General features: G+C 37.9%; 1 protein-coding gene across 1 annotated transcript in view; it reads right to left on the bottom strand.

Annotated features, from left to right (window-relative positions):
- Positions 1–9212: 9212 nt before the first annotated feature.
- The window catches only part of brinp1 (bone morphogenetic protein/retinoic acid inducible neural-specific 1), a 185500-nt gene continuing 179498 nt past the window's right edge, over positions 9213–15214 (bottom strand). Inside the window, exon 8 of the mRNA XM_067406785.1 lies at positions 9213–12279. Within this exon, the coding sequence (XP_067262886.1) occupies positions 11139–12279 (1141 nt within the window). The 3' untranslated portion in view covers positions 9213–11138. The remainder of the gene's footprint in view (positions 12280–15214) is intronic.

Here is a 15214-nt window from a genome sequence, read left to right as displayed (position 1 = left end):
CAGCAATCAGGAGTTTATTGAGGGAAAACTCCAAGTTAATAGTAATTAAGTGTTCCCTAATTACCGCTGTTCTTCTGAAGCGCTCATCTGAAGTGCTTCTCTACGACTTGTCTCCCTCTTCATTTCACAATTTTTCCTCAAAAGACTTTTATCAAGGTCAGATCTTCAGTTATTCGGTAAGTGCCTGATTTGATGCTGTCTAAACGGAAACAGGAAAAGGACAATGAGGAGAACAGGATTACTGGGGGTTGTAGTTCCTCAGTGAAATGCTTTCCCAGTAATCCTATTAGACCGGCTCAGTCCGTTGTGCTCCAGTTCTGCTGGGCCACAGGGGCCGCTGCCAGCGTTTCTGATGGCAATGACTGATTAAGGACAGACAAAGAGTGTCACACAAGGAGATCTGGAAGAGGATTTTTCTTTTTTTTTTCTTTCAGAGATGTTATTAAACTGCCCAATCCTCTGAACTCAGTGACCCGTGATCTTCACTTTGACCACACGAGTGGAACTTTATGCACTTTTAGGATAAATAATCTTACAAATATGGTTTAGTGAGAGGTTTTCTATTGGTATTCTAAGAAACAATAAGATACTATGGGGGCCAACCAGTAGACACACTAAAATGTAAATACAAAAGTGTTATGAATATATAAATGGTTGGAAGTTTTACCACTAGGTGGCATTGTAACCAACCTTGTTCGGTAGCCCTAAGGAAAGGGTGGAACTTCTATGATATTTTAATTTTCTTTTTTTCCCCCCAATGCTTAAGATGCAGCCTCAGTGTTAACTTTATGTTGCCTTTAATTGTATAGGTCAGTATAAAATCAACTTTTTTTCCCCCTTAGTAAAGAATCTTACTGGATGGCACTACTGTCCCCGACCTGGTCAGATATTAGTTTCATTTCAAAAGTCAAACCTAGACTTAATCTGGACGGGCTGACTAAAAACTTAAAGTGCCCCCTTTCAGATATCCCTTTCGCATAGTATTATAGAGCTGTTTGTGAATGTAAAAGATGCAAAGTTTCAAAGATCAAAGTGCAAATAAATGAATTTTTTTGTCTCTCAAAAGAAAGAAGTGATTCTGAACTGAAACGAGTCGTCAATAATTCCAGTCTTACTTCCTGCTGAACCTATCTAGGTTTGTAATTAATTTGCATAATGCCAGCCTATGGTCTTCATTGGCTGAACGATACGATAAAACCGACGCCATTGTTACTGTTTGTATCACTGTGAATCAAGTGCTGAGATTCAGATATGATAATGAGCATTTGGTTTATGACCAATCACAGCAGACTGGGCCATCTGACCAATCAGAGCAGAGCAGCTCTCAGAAAGGCGGGGTTTAGAGAGACCGAATCTTTGATCGAACCGTTTCAGACAATGTGAGGAAAGAGCTGATGCTGCAGTGGATATAATGAGACAATTAAAGTGTTTGTTTTTTTGGATCCATGTAAACTCATTGATTCCAAAACAAAAGAGCACTTTAAGCCAAAATGTTATAAACATTCATCAAACTGTATTTTTCCGACCAGTAGGTTTAATAAGCAATGACATCATCAGTGTGAATTCAGCAAAACAAAGCATTGCCAAGAAATAGCTTGACTTTGCTGGGGCGTAATCAAAAATCCATCCAAAAACATTTGTGGTGCTTGGTCCAACATGGTGGTTAATTCAATTTAGTAGGTTGAAAATCAAATCAATATATTCACCCAACATGAGGTTAGAAATCAGAGGAAAACCAACAATAAAGGATAATGTTCCCAGACAAGGGTTTTATACCCTGAAGAAAAAGTCAAAATTGGGGACTCGGTTGGAGGACTCTCAGACCAATCCCAATCAATGTGCCGAATTTCATTATTTTGTTCACAGTGTGTTTTTTAGAGAACAAAGAAACAGCAAGAACACCAACAGATGCACGTGCGGCCCTTAATGATAACTTCCTAATTTTGCGTCCAAATCTGACATAAAACCCTACAGGTTTTAAGGAGGTTTAAGGGTACAATCGATCTATCCTAGGTTAGTTCTGCCATCTGATGCTGGAGCACAGGGGATATTCATGACATATTGTTGATGTTTCGAGTTATTCCTCTCAAAGAGCAAAGCTCAAATCTCTCTCTACTCCTCTGTGATTGAAGATGCTGATAGGGATGATAAATCTTTGTCCTTATTGCTTTCTTCTGCCTCGTGGCACATTTTCTCAGAGCTGAAGTTGAGAATGAAGATTTATGGCGTCTCATGACTGTTGTGTTTTCCTGCAAATTAGGAGGCTGTTTTCGTACAGTTGCCACAACATATTTACAAATACATGCATCTTAAGCATGTTTTTTTTTTTTATTATTATTATTAGTTTATTGGATATTTTCCTCAGTTAGGTGACAAAATGAGGAGTTTGATTCTAATCACTGGACTTTGCCGGAAACAATTTGTTGAGATGTCTTATACAGAGCCACCATGTGCATATATCTAACCTCACTGCTTTGTTGTGTTTTTGTTAAAGCAAAACTGAATGTAAATGCAAGCGATTTTTCATTGAATTTCAAAATCATTACCAACATCAGCAAGTTTTGCATGCTTGAAAATGTCCCCAATGTAAAACTCGTTGATGGACTTAAAAGTAGAAAAGCTTCCTCTATAAATCCTCATTCAAATCGCAGCCAGTAACACACATGCCGATCATCATTTTTGCTGCAACAAAAGGCTAAAACCTTGAATTGAAGCTGCCCTATGTATGTTCCATTTCCATTGAATTTTCTCAGAAACCCAAGGCTAGATGTATAATAACCTGAAGACAGTCCATTATCTGTGGCTTCACCTTCATGCAGTGGTTTTGTATCAAATCATAGTGTTTTGACTACATTGCTAGCATGCTGATCTACCAATTTATGTTTCCATTACCTAAATTAATGCCCTCTCTGAACATGGTTAGTATCTACATGCGCCACAACAATGGCACAGTCTAGACCAGAGGTGTTCAATTAAAATGAAAGAAGTCCAGTCTCTGCATTTTATATGGCTTGCATGGCTATGAAATGAAATGTGCATTTGCCATGTGCATTTTTGCAATACCTACTACAAATCACTGGTAACACTTTACTTAGCATTATAATGCATTAATTTGTCTAGTAATGCACCTTATGTAATATATGCAAATGTAATGATTTCATTTCAGTCAGATGGGGAAATAAACATGTCTGAGTATCTGTGCAGCACATCAAAATCAGAAACAGGCCATCTGTCATATGAAGTAAGGGCTTGCAGTGTAGACAGCCCTATTTTTTTTTTAAAGAGTGATCTAGTTTCGTCACATCACACACTCCACTCGCTTCCAGCGCAGGCACGGTGTCTCGGTCGTCATGATAATCAGGGCTGATGGCGTGTGGAGCCAGTCACGGGTCAGGATCTGGATCATGCTAATTGGTGACCTCTGGTCTAGACCAACATAAAACCACAAACTATAATATCGACATATAATTATTGATCAAATATTTTCAGCATTTTAAACACGTCTTTTCTTCCTTATTATCCTTCTGGAACAAGAACAAATGTAGGGCAGGGCTTGATTTTGTCTGCGTGAAATTGATTGGATAGTTGTGGTTTGCTATTGGTGGATCTCATTTGAGTGACAGGTTGCCCCGCCCTCGTCATCAGAGATGTCACTGAGAGAGGGAGGGGAAGTTATTCTGTAAACAATGCAATATTCCATAAGAAATGTTGTTTTTGATTTCATGGTTAACTTAATATTTAGGATTATAACAACAAAGAATGAAATGGCCAAGATGGATATTCAATTTTATTTCCATGGTCAGACAATATGTCATGTTTTACGGTAGAGAGTATAAAACTACTTGTTAATTTGCTATGTACATGTAAACGTGCTATTAAAAGAAGGACAGTTCCTATAGAATGAAGTTCTTGTACCCTTTGAACAAGTCAATTGGCGTTGACGGTCGGGAGGATCTCCATATCAATTGCTCACGCAATCTTAGCAATGAGCTTACGATACATTAAGCACAAAGCATCGTGATTTATTAGGACATTGTAATTATATCCTGGCAGAGCACTAGTGGTTTGGGTGGGGGTGAAGCAGTGGACTCGCTCGCACACAAAGACTCGTTTGCCTCATTAGCTGCTGCATGCTACAGCATTAATCAGCATTTCATGTAATGGGATGCCACTGGAAGGACAATACCGCACTGTCTGCAGTTTACCCACCACACATCGATACCGGGCTTGGCAGGGGAAGAGGGTGGTTTACTTGACCTTGGTGGGTTGAGAAGCTTATTTCTGTTATGTGAGGAAAATGTAATTGACATTGATATGTTTTGAGTGCTTGTGAAGAACGTGAATCCAGTTCTCTGAGTCCAATGAGAATGAGTATCACAAATCATGTGTATTGTTGAGGAGAGGTGTGCTCTGGTGGAAAAAAAACTGGTGAAAAAGACCAGAGATTTGGAGGTGGACCTCACAGGAAAGTGTGGACATTTTGTATGAATTCGTATGAAAAAAGTAACAACATACATTTTTTTAGAAGAAAAGTAAACATGGGATGCAAGCTGATTACATGAAAACGTACAAACAAGATTGTACTTATTCATACGAATCAGCCACCAAAAAACAGTTATGAATTGTCATGAGATTGAAGGGAAGCAAGTATCTTACCCAGCATACCTTTGACTAATGTTCTTTAAAAATTATGTAAATGTTGACAAAACGTTCTTATAATGTTATTAGTTAATATACGTTCTCGTAATGTTGAAGAAAATGTTCTTAGAACAATGTTTTTGGAATGTCCTTATAATGTTATTATTATTTGCTGAATGTTTTCATAATGTTACCATAAAATGTTCTAAGTACAACGTTCAAGGAACATTCAATTTGTATTTAATGAATGTTCTCAACGTTCATACAACATCCTTACAATGTTGTTTTTACCTGATGAACATTATCATAACATTGAGAGAAAATGTTCTTAGAACAACATTTTTAGAACGTCTTTATGATGTTATTAATATTTGCTGAATGTTTTTGGAATGTTTGCATTAAACGTTGTGAGAATGTTAATGAAACATCCTTAGAGTGTTTTTGGAGTAGTGCTTTTCACAATACTTCAATATTTCACAATATTTCAAAGCAGCTTTACAGAAAATCATGGTTATAATGTTCATAATATCTTAAAATCTTAATGCCCTATAGTTGCAGATTCTCAGCTCAGATAACGTTCTCAGAACGTTCTGGCAAGGTGCTCTCAATGTTATGAAGAAATTGTCTTCCTGTAACGTTAATAGAACGTTCGTTCAAATTTATGTGGTCTTTAAAAAAGTTCTCAAAATGTTAGCACAAAAAGTTATTTATATTTTGTTCATGGAACATTTTTTTTTTTTTTTTGGAATGGTTTAGTTGGACATTCATCTAATAGTTTTTAAACATTACTACTTGTTTGATGTACTGAACTGAAGAGAACATTAAAGGTGCCCTAGAACCAGTTTTTACAAGATGTAATATAAGTCTAAGGTGTCCCCTGAATGTGTCTGTGAAGTTTCAGCTCAAAATTCCCCATATTTATTTTTTTTTAAAATACATTTTTTTAACTGCCTATTTTGGGGCATCATTAACTATGCACCGATTCAGGCTGTGGCCCCTTTAAATATCCCTGCCTCGAGCTCTCGACTATAAAACATAAAACAAAGTTCACACAGCTAATATAACCCTCAAATGGATCTTTACAAGATGTTCATCATGCATACTGCATTCATGCGTCGGATCATGTGAGTATAGTATTTATTTGGATGTTTACATTTGATTCTGAATGAGTTTGATAGTGCTCCATGGCTAAAGCTAACATTACACACTGTTGGAGAGATTTATAAAGAATGAAGTTGTGTTTATGAATTATACAGACTGCAAGTGTTTAAAAATGAAAATAGCGACGGCTCTCTTGTCTCCGTGAATACAGTAAGAAACGATGGTAACTTTAACCACATTTAACAGTACATTAGCAACATGCTAACGAAACATTTAGAAAGACAATTTACAAATATCACTAAAAATATCATGATATCATGGATCATGTCAGTTATTATTGCTCCATCTGCCATTTTTCACTATTGTTCTTGCTTGCTTACCTAGTCTGATGATTCAGCTGTGCACAGATCCAGACGTTAATACTTGCTGCCCTTGTCTAATGCCTTGAACATGAGCTGGCATATGCAAATATTGGGGTCGTACATATTAATGATCCTGACTGTTACGTAACAGTTATTGTTATGTTGAGATTCGCCTGTTCTTCTGAGGTCTTTTAAACAAATGAGATTTACACAAGAAGGATGAAACAATGGAGTTTGAGACTCACTGTATGTCATTTCCATGTACTGAACTCTTGTTATTCAACTATGCCAAGATAAATTACATTTTTGATTCTAGGGCACCTTTAAGTCACAAGACACATGCATAAGGAACAGCCAATGAATGCAAGTTGTTTATGAAATATACAGGCAAGCAAGAATAATACACCAACTTCATCCCAGCTGACAAAAAAATGTTCTTGGAACATGTTCAAAATGTTTTTTTTTTGTTTTTTTTTATGTATTAAGACTGTTTTTTCTTGGTTTATGTGAAAGTTAGAGGAACATTCCATTCTATTATTTTGAAAATGTTATGAAAACGTTATTTCTGAAAGTTTTCTGAATGTTCAAAACATCTAGTTTTTTAAATGTTTCAAGAACGTTTTGTCCTAACATTTATATAACTTTTAATTAACGTTAGTCCAAATTATGGGAACGATCCCTGCTGGGACTGAACCTAATGAATTACACTAATCAATCAGACTCTAATACAGTTTAGTCGACTACTACAGTAAAATGTCAGTCTTAAAGTAGTCTTATCTGTTATTCTTTGTAAATCAAATATTTAATGCACTTAAAAACTTTTATACTGTGGACAAATGTAAACAATGTCTTCATTTTTAGTACTTAAGAATTCTGGGAAAGCACTGTCGCCTCACAGCGAGAAGGTCCTCGGTTCGAGTCCCGGCTGAGCCAGGAGTTAGCAGGATGTCAGTGTGGGTTTCCTCCAGGTACTTCAGTTTCCACCACAGTTCAAAGAAATGAAGCGTAGATAAATTAGCGATAATAAATTGTCGGTGTGTGAGCCCTGTGACTGGCCATCTGCTCAGGGTGTTTTGAATGTTCAGAGAACATTCAGAAATAACGTATTCATAACATTTTCAATATGATTCCTCTAACATTCACATAAACAAATAATGAAACATTCTTAATATATATATATATATATATATAAAAAAACAAAAAAAAAAACGGACGCTTCAAACATTTACAAAAAACATTCAGAAATAACTTAATGGGAATGTTAACAAAACATACTAAGAACATTATTTGTTAGCTGGGTAGCCACCATCTTGAAACAACTTAACCACTCTGAACACCCACTGCATTGTGCATGTGTAGAATTGTGAACCTTGAGTAAAACAATCCAGCAATATCTGTTTTGTGTAATATAACCCAGGCTCATTGAAAGAACATGCATCATTTTCTGCAAAATATCATGTTGCTTTTTGAGACACTTTCAAAGTGAAATGTCCAGCGAGGCACGTTCTGTTTTATATGATCAAATGTGAATTTGGCAGTGTTGTTTGTTGTATGAGTCACAGCCATTCAGAAATTAAACAACCAGTGACAAAATACATAATAACGTACCATCTGCCCTAGTGTTAAGAAAAGCAAACGTGAAGCAACCATGCCATCCAATCTTCTCCAAGTCTTTGAGCTCTTTTATTGTTATTTGTGTTTCACGAGACTCTTACAACATCAGAAATGGCAAACATATATGGATCTGGTTATGGGACACAAATGTCAAAATGTCTATTTAGGAGTTTTGAGCTCATGACATAGTATTGTGCAAGGAAGCACACAAAATAAGTCTTGATAAATAATAAAGATAGTCTTTATTAATAATAAAGGAAGTTGTTGCCACTTCACTGGAGACTGCAGTGAATTGTATGTATACTGTAGGTAATGTTGCTGGAATTTAGCAAAATAAAATGTTGGTAGAGGCACTTTCCCCCAATGAGCCTGGGTTAATCTGATCATGTCCAAAATTGCAAAACAACACCACTGAAACACTTCCAGCAATGGTTGGGGTTCTCTTTCATTTTACTACATCAGTTTTATTGATCTCTATAACTTGCATTTTCTAAACTAACATTTTCTGCAATTTCTCAAACCTGGGATATGCATTATGGGAAAATTAATGGAAAGCAGGAATGGATTTGTCCTGTGGTGTTGTACAAATTCCTTTCGTCTCATCGGGGTTCTTCAGGTGCATTGTGTTTGATTCCTGTTTTATCCTGGAAGTCTGTAAACCTGAATGCCTCTGTCAACCGGTGTGTCCTTGAGCAAGAGATTTAACCCACATTCCCTCAGGAGCATCACAGCATGTTTCTACTCCATCCTTACCTGTTAGGCTTGAAAACAAGCAGCGTCTGCTCAGAAAACCGGCTGAGATTAGAAACAGGGACAATTTCGAAACAGATTTGAAGATTTTAAGCGAACTTTCGGTTCTCTCAAAGTTATGAACAAACATTCTTCAAGTAACATTAATAAAATGTTCATTCAGACTTTTCTTGTCTTTAACAATGTTCTAAAAACATTATACATGATTCATGGAACATTTGTCTAAAAAATAATTTTACTTCTTCAACACCGATCACAAGTTCAATATGGAGTACCACAAGGCTCAGTACTAGGACCGTTGCTTTTTACTACCCTTGGGAGATATCATTAGGAAGCATGGCGTTAGTTTTCACTGTTACGCTGATGATACTCAGCTCTGTATGTTTTCACGCCCTAACGAAACTTACCAACTCACAAAATTAACGGAATGCATAGCTGATATAAAAAAAATAAAAAAATGGATGACTAGTAAATTCCTATAACTAAATTCAGAAAACAAAAACAAAAAACAGAGTTTCTAATTATTGAACCAAAAATCTCTGCACATAATAACCTAAAACACTTACTGTCTGCTCTGTTAAGTCTTCGTCATCAGCCCCCCCTTAGCTGGTTTCATGTTTTGGACAGTTGCCTTAGAAAATGTCAAGCTTTTGTGTGGTACAAACAAGCATTGGTCTTCTTATTAAATATAGCATTTTAATGAGAAATAGATTATTATTTGAAACATTCATTTTGAAGAAAGCCGATATAGTTATTTCAACAGAACAGCAGAAATTACATAAAGTACTTGAAAGCAGTTTCTCAACCCACTGAACGCTCTATTGGATCGTGAGATCGTGTTGTACATGGTTTCAGTAACAGAAGTGTGTGAAGGCTGCAAGCATGTGCTCGTGTCGATCGTTAACAGATTGAGCTTGGACGAGATCCATTTCAGCTGGTGATGATTTTGTGGGAGACCTGCGATATTTACAGAACTTGTGCTCGAGGGGGTTTGTGTCGTGTTTAATGGGCTGCGGTTCATTTGCTGTAATCTAAGAAGAGCTTTTGTTTCCATGGCTATATCAAGACAAAATAGGTATTTACACTTATAATACACATTTAACTCTAATTCATTAACAAGTTAAGTCTCCTCTCAAGAGGTTATTTTCAAATCATGCAGAGTATAGCAAGAAAGCTTTTGGCCCTGTTCCCATGAGTCAAGTGGCATGTGTTTAGATTTAGATGGCATAAGTACTGCTAAACAAACCAAAAAAAAAAAGTGAAGGAAAGCATTAAAGGGATAGCTAACAGGCACTTAATAAGATTGGATAATAATGATAATAACAATAATTAATGCAAATAATAATGGTATGCTCCCTATCCTAAAAGTAACTCCAGTGAAGGTTAAAAAATAAATAAAAATAAAAATCCCCCCTCCCCTTATCTAAGATTTTAGAGTAGAGATTAATCAATCGACATGTCGAAAAAGTTAAACCTGAATTGCATCAAGGAATATAAAACCCAAATGAAATATTATAAAAGTAAAGTGTACATTTGGTATACAAGCAGATTTTGAGATTAAAACCATCATAGATATTTGAAGCTTTAATATACTGTTCTTGTGGATTCACTCTGTTAATGAAAATGCAATGGCTTTACAATGTCATGCCGTAATCCCGCAGTACATATATATATCATTTTTCTTTTTTTCTTTTTTCAGACCACTGTGCTATATTTCATTAGAAAAAGACTGTAAAACAAAAATACAAAAGCAATTTATAGGACATTTCTCACAAAATGTGCCCAGCTTCTTCTTTTTTTCTTTTTTTTTTCTCTTTTTCATCCCTCTGAGAAATGTATGGCTTTATGCTGACCCTTAAAGAAATGAAGAAATGATCAAATTTTGTTCACGGTGCTGCAAAAAAGCTCGACACATCAGCAATCACAACGTGTACATTATGCGAAGCAGTACGAAATAGCATGAATTGATTATGTTCAACCGTAGATACTGCACTCGGGCACCGAAGCGACTCAAACCTGCCTGAAAAACGAGAGCGCGGATCTGAAAATACAACAGACAGGATTCAGTTCTCCTGGCGAGCGGAAATAAAACTGGACATCCCTCAAGAAAGGATGGACGCCTGTACTGAACTCTCTCAGATGGGTCGTATGAAAGGACAAGACACAGTCAATGATTCCTTACGCTGTATAAACCATCTAAAATATGTATGACAATATCATGGTAGTGTCTCAAATTAATTCCCGTGTTTTGGTTCTGCCCTTATGTGACATCTCTAAAAACATGTTAGAATGGCAGTTTAAGATGTACCTTTGTTCCCTCAAAGTAAAATCAAGGCCTCTGTGTCACTGGATGTTGAATTTAATAGTTTGTGATCTTTTCTGGTAATTCTCTTTTAGGAAATGACAGACATGCTTCGACAAATATGATACAGTTATTATCATTTTTTTTCTTTCTGTTTGTTTGTTTGTTTGTTTTCCTTTAGTGAGCTAAAATGACTTCTCTCTGTATTTTTAGTTTCCGTTTAACAATTACACTTACAAAGTTGTTAATAATACATCAAAAAAGCAAAGCAAAAAGATTCCAAATCAATCCGAGAAAGAAAATAATTCGTTGTTGTCGTCGTTGTTCTCAATACAACGTTTTCTTCTTCTTCTTCTTCTTCCTAGTTGTTTTCAGCAAAGTTTGGTAGTCAGGTGGTCTGATTGTTTCAAGATTTCTGTGTTGTACATGTCCAAGGCGTGATTCACGCGAATCATCTCGCTGTTGTTGAGCTTGAGTCGATGTTTCAGCATACAGGAGAACAGGTCCAGCTGGGGCTTCCCAGGGGCCACCGGAGGGGCCAGACGGTTAATTCTCTCCCGTATGTCCAGCAGCAGGAGCATGATGGACGAGGACGAGTAGAACTGGGTCCCCTGCGTGTACGACTGGTTGACCTGCTGCACGGCGCTCCTCAGCAGGTCGGCGTTGAACCGCAGGCTGTAGCCGAACACTTGTATGTCGGAGATCTTGATGTAGATCTGCCGCTTGTTGGGGTCGGATAAGTCCACCGGGCCCTGGCCGGTGTCGTTGCGCAGGACGGTGGGCACCTTGGCGCGGCTTCGCAGGTAGATGTGCACCGTCTCGAAGAAGGTCTTCCAGCGGTTCCCCAGCAGCAGGGTCCAGTTAAAGCACTGCGAGTTCTGCAGCCGCACCTTCTCCCAGCGCGGGTATCCGTGCTCGCCGAACGGCATGCTCCAGCCCTCGGAGTGGCTTCCGCTGAACGGGTTGACGTAGACGAAGAACATGGGGTCCACGCTGCTGTTGCGCATCTGGCAGATCTTCATGGACAGGCCGACGATCATGTGCAGGTAGTCCATGCGGTTCTTGTTGCTCTTGAGCGTCAGCGACATCCTCTTGCGCCACCGCGGGTCGAAGAAGGTCTCCAGGCGCACCTCGTTGCTGATGAAGGTGGTGTGGATGTGCAGACGCGAGTCCATCTTCTGCAGCAGGTACTTGAGCTCCAGGTCCTGGAAGTCCAGGTCTGTCTCGAAGCTGATGAACTGCTCGCTGCGCTCCGAGTCCACGTTCTGCGGCTCGCAGCGGCCGCGGTACAGCTTGTAGCCCTTGTTGCAGGAGCCACACTGGGAGATGTTGGCCAGGCTGCACATGGCGCAACTGTTGTTGCCGCCGATCACGCAAGGGATGGGCCGCTGGCAAAGGGTGGCCCCCGTGTGGCACACGCACGTGCGCTGGCTCTCCAGGAAGGTTCCCCAGAAGCCGTTCTCGTTGCAGTAGAGGAACGACTGCACGCGGTTCAGCCACTGTAGCACCGACCTGAAAGCAGACAGATAACAATGCAGTCAGGGCAGGTGGGTAGAAAGATCCATTAATAACGCAGCGTTAAGTCCAAAGGCACAAAGCTACCGCCTCAGCCTACCGACGTTTGTTACAGTCTAATCACTAAAACGGATAATGTATTCTGTCAAATTTTCCCAATGCACACCTCGTCTTTTCTCTCCCCGCAGGCATTTTGCCTTGTCATTCTGAAAGCCTTTGGAGCTCCTCTGCTCCGTGAGGGGAGAAACGAACGAATGAATTTTGATTTCTGGGAGACAAAGTGCTAAAGGTTATGATGACATGTTAATGAACCTAGAGTCGGATGTGGGATATTTCTACTTTATATCCCCTGAAGATGATGTTAGAGAGACAAAAAGGCAATGCTACACTTCTGGCAACTGAGAATTCTACTCGCAACCAAATTGTGGAGGATAAACGATGCTCATTTACAGAGGATCATTTACCATGCTGTTTTATCATGCAACATAAGAACTTTGATTCATGCATAATATTTGCTTAAAACTGAATGTTTATTAAGGATGCATTAATACTGCCATTGGTACCAGGATAGATGCATTGCTCATTTGCTCAAGTCTAGTCACATATTTTACATAGCACTTTACACAATACAGATTGTTTCAGAGCAGCTTCATATTAATAAACAGGAAAATAACTTAATGGTGTAAAATGAATCAATTATTGCATAGTCCATCTGTAAACCCAACTAACAGGGATCATTCTCAGAATGTTCTGGCAAGGTTCTCTCAAAGTTATGAACAAACGTTCCTCCAGTAACATTATTAGAATGTTCGTTCAAAGCTATTTTTTGTTTCATTTTAGTTTGACATTCTTTTTTATTTTATAAATGTTCCCATTATGTTTGCAAAATGATACAATTAAATGTTTCACATAACTAAGAACCCTTTTAAGCCATTTTTAAAACATTTAAAAAATGTTTTGACGTTTGGAACGTTCAGAGAACATTCAGAAATAACGTTTTCATAACTTCACCCTTTAAGACCGGCAGGAGCGCCGGCGCTCCCGTTTGGGTGTCTCTAGTTAAGAGCCAAAAGAAACTGAAACCAAGTAGGTAGCACAATTATTCATTTTGCATACAAAATCAGAGGCTTTACACACTCAGATCATGCCTCCAACATGCTCTTTTTGTGTTGTTTTCACCCTCTAATCAGTCTGTATAACAATAACAGCGCACAGGCACTAACTGACAACAAATGTGTAGATTTCACATGGTTTTTGCTCAACTTCATCAAAAATGCACAGATCATAGATTTATAGAATTTAATTTTACAATTAAAATTAGAACAAAATCATCATAATCCATTGTGTCGATCATGAGATATTACTCATGGTGATACTTGGCTAAAAACATCTCTTGTCTTTCCGGGATGCAATGTGTTATCTAATGTTCCTGGAATGTTCCAATACTCCGTGCTTGTTTTCCAACATGGAATAAAAATAGGTATCTACTTAGAAAGCTTTTTAATGCATCGAACCATTTTGATTAACTCATAACGCGTGCTGAGTAGTCCCAATAAACCGGAGTGTACTGCTCGCCGCTGCCACCATGCAATGGAAAAATTAATAATCATATTTTTCAAAACTACTGCCTTGATCAACACAAAATAGGTGTCATTTAAAAGCTTAGAGTCTGAACTAACTACTAGGTAATGCTGAGTTATTTGCTGATAAATAGAAAGAAAAAAATAATCATAATTGATTTAACTAAAAACAAATGAACACAATCCCTTGTGTCGATCATGAGATGCCTATTATTGCCCATTAACTTTCATTAGACAAAAAACTCCATAAAAAATAAACTCTAAACAACTCTAAAAATGCCTTTAGGTCATAAAGAGGGGAATGTTAGTAAGTTCTTGTATGTACATGTTATAAACATGTATTTGTTAACTGGGAAGCAGCTCTAAAGAAGATAATAGTGTCTTATTCTACTCAATAACAGGGTCAATGTTGCATATTTAGTGCCATTACCCAGCTCAGTTCAGTTCACATTTAGTTGTCTTCTAATAGTGTCAGTTCAGTTGAATCTATAATATTTTTAAACATTAATTGCCAGACAATGTTAAATTATGCATTCCTGTACAAACCACAAAAGTTTTCCTATTTGAAAAACAAACACGTTTCTAAAAGTAGAAGTGTAACGTAAATTAAATGCAATGAATATGAACATTCCTTGATTAGTAAACAGTTTCAAAGACTTTCAATAGGGAAATTAAATGTTAAACTGTAAAGCTGTGTCATTCAATCTATATAAATCAAGCTATATTCCAAGCCAAACGTTATTTGATTTTCCGTTCGCTGCAGATTACTTGACCAATAAGAAGCTTAAGATTAGTCCCATTCAATTTGAAGCCATACACAGTCAACTCGCTTGTGGCATTTAATATTGTGTTTTCCATATTTATTCGCAACGAACAAGCTTTATGCGATCTGACTCCCATATGTTATATTCTCTAACTGCTTTTCCCAATAGTAGCTTGCACTATTATTTATTTTGCTGAAACAAGTGGCTGACTTGAGTTTGCCATGGGGGATGATATGGAGATGACGGAAAAGAATGCTGTTTGTTTTCACATCCTCATGTTTGTAATGGGGCATCAGAGCGCTCTGCTGCACAAGCTGCGTGACGTACATCACCACAACTTCTGTTCTAATGGATGATGGAGGAGGAGAGAGAGAACAGACTGTAGTAAGCCATACAGAGTGAGGGGGAGGCCTGTAAATTTGCTTCATTTCGTTTATTCAATTAAAGATGCAGCAGGCGATATTGCAACCTGTCAGATATCACTGAGATACAGTATGTGTCTCTGTATCGGCGCTACACCAGCTCAACCAGTAGACCTTAGTCAGGGTAGCGTTATGTTTAATTTTTGACAGGAATATCCCTGTGGAT

This window comes from Chanodichthys erythropterus, chromosome 13 (genome assembly GCF_024489055.1).
Source record: "Chanodichthys erythropterus isolate Z2021 chromosome 13, ASM2448905v1, whole genome shotgun sequence".
NCBI classification, from domain to species: Eukaryota; Metazoa; Chordata; class Actinopteri; order Cypriniformes; family Xenocyprididae; genus Chanodichthys; species Chanodichthys erythropterus.
This window is presented reverse-complemented; position numbering and strand designations above follow the sequence as displayed.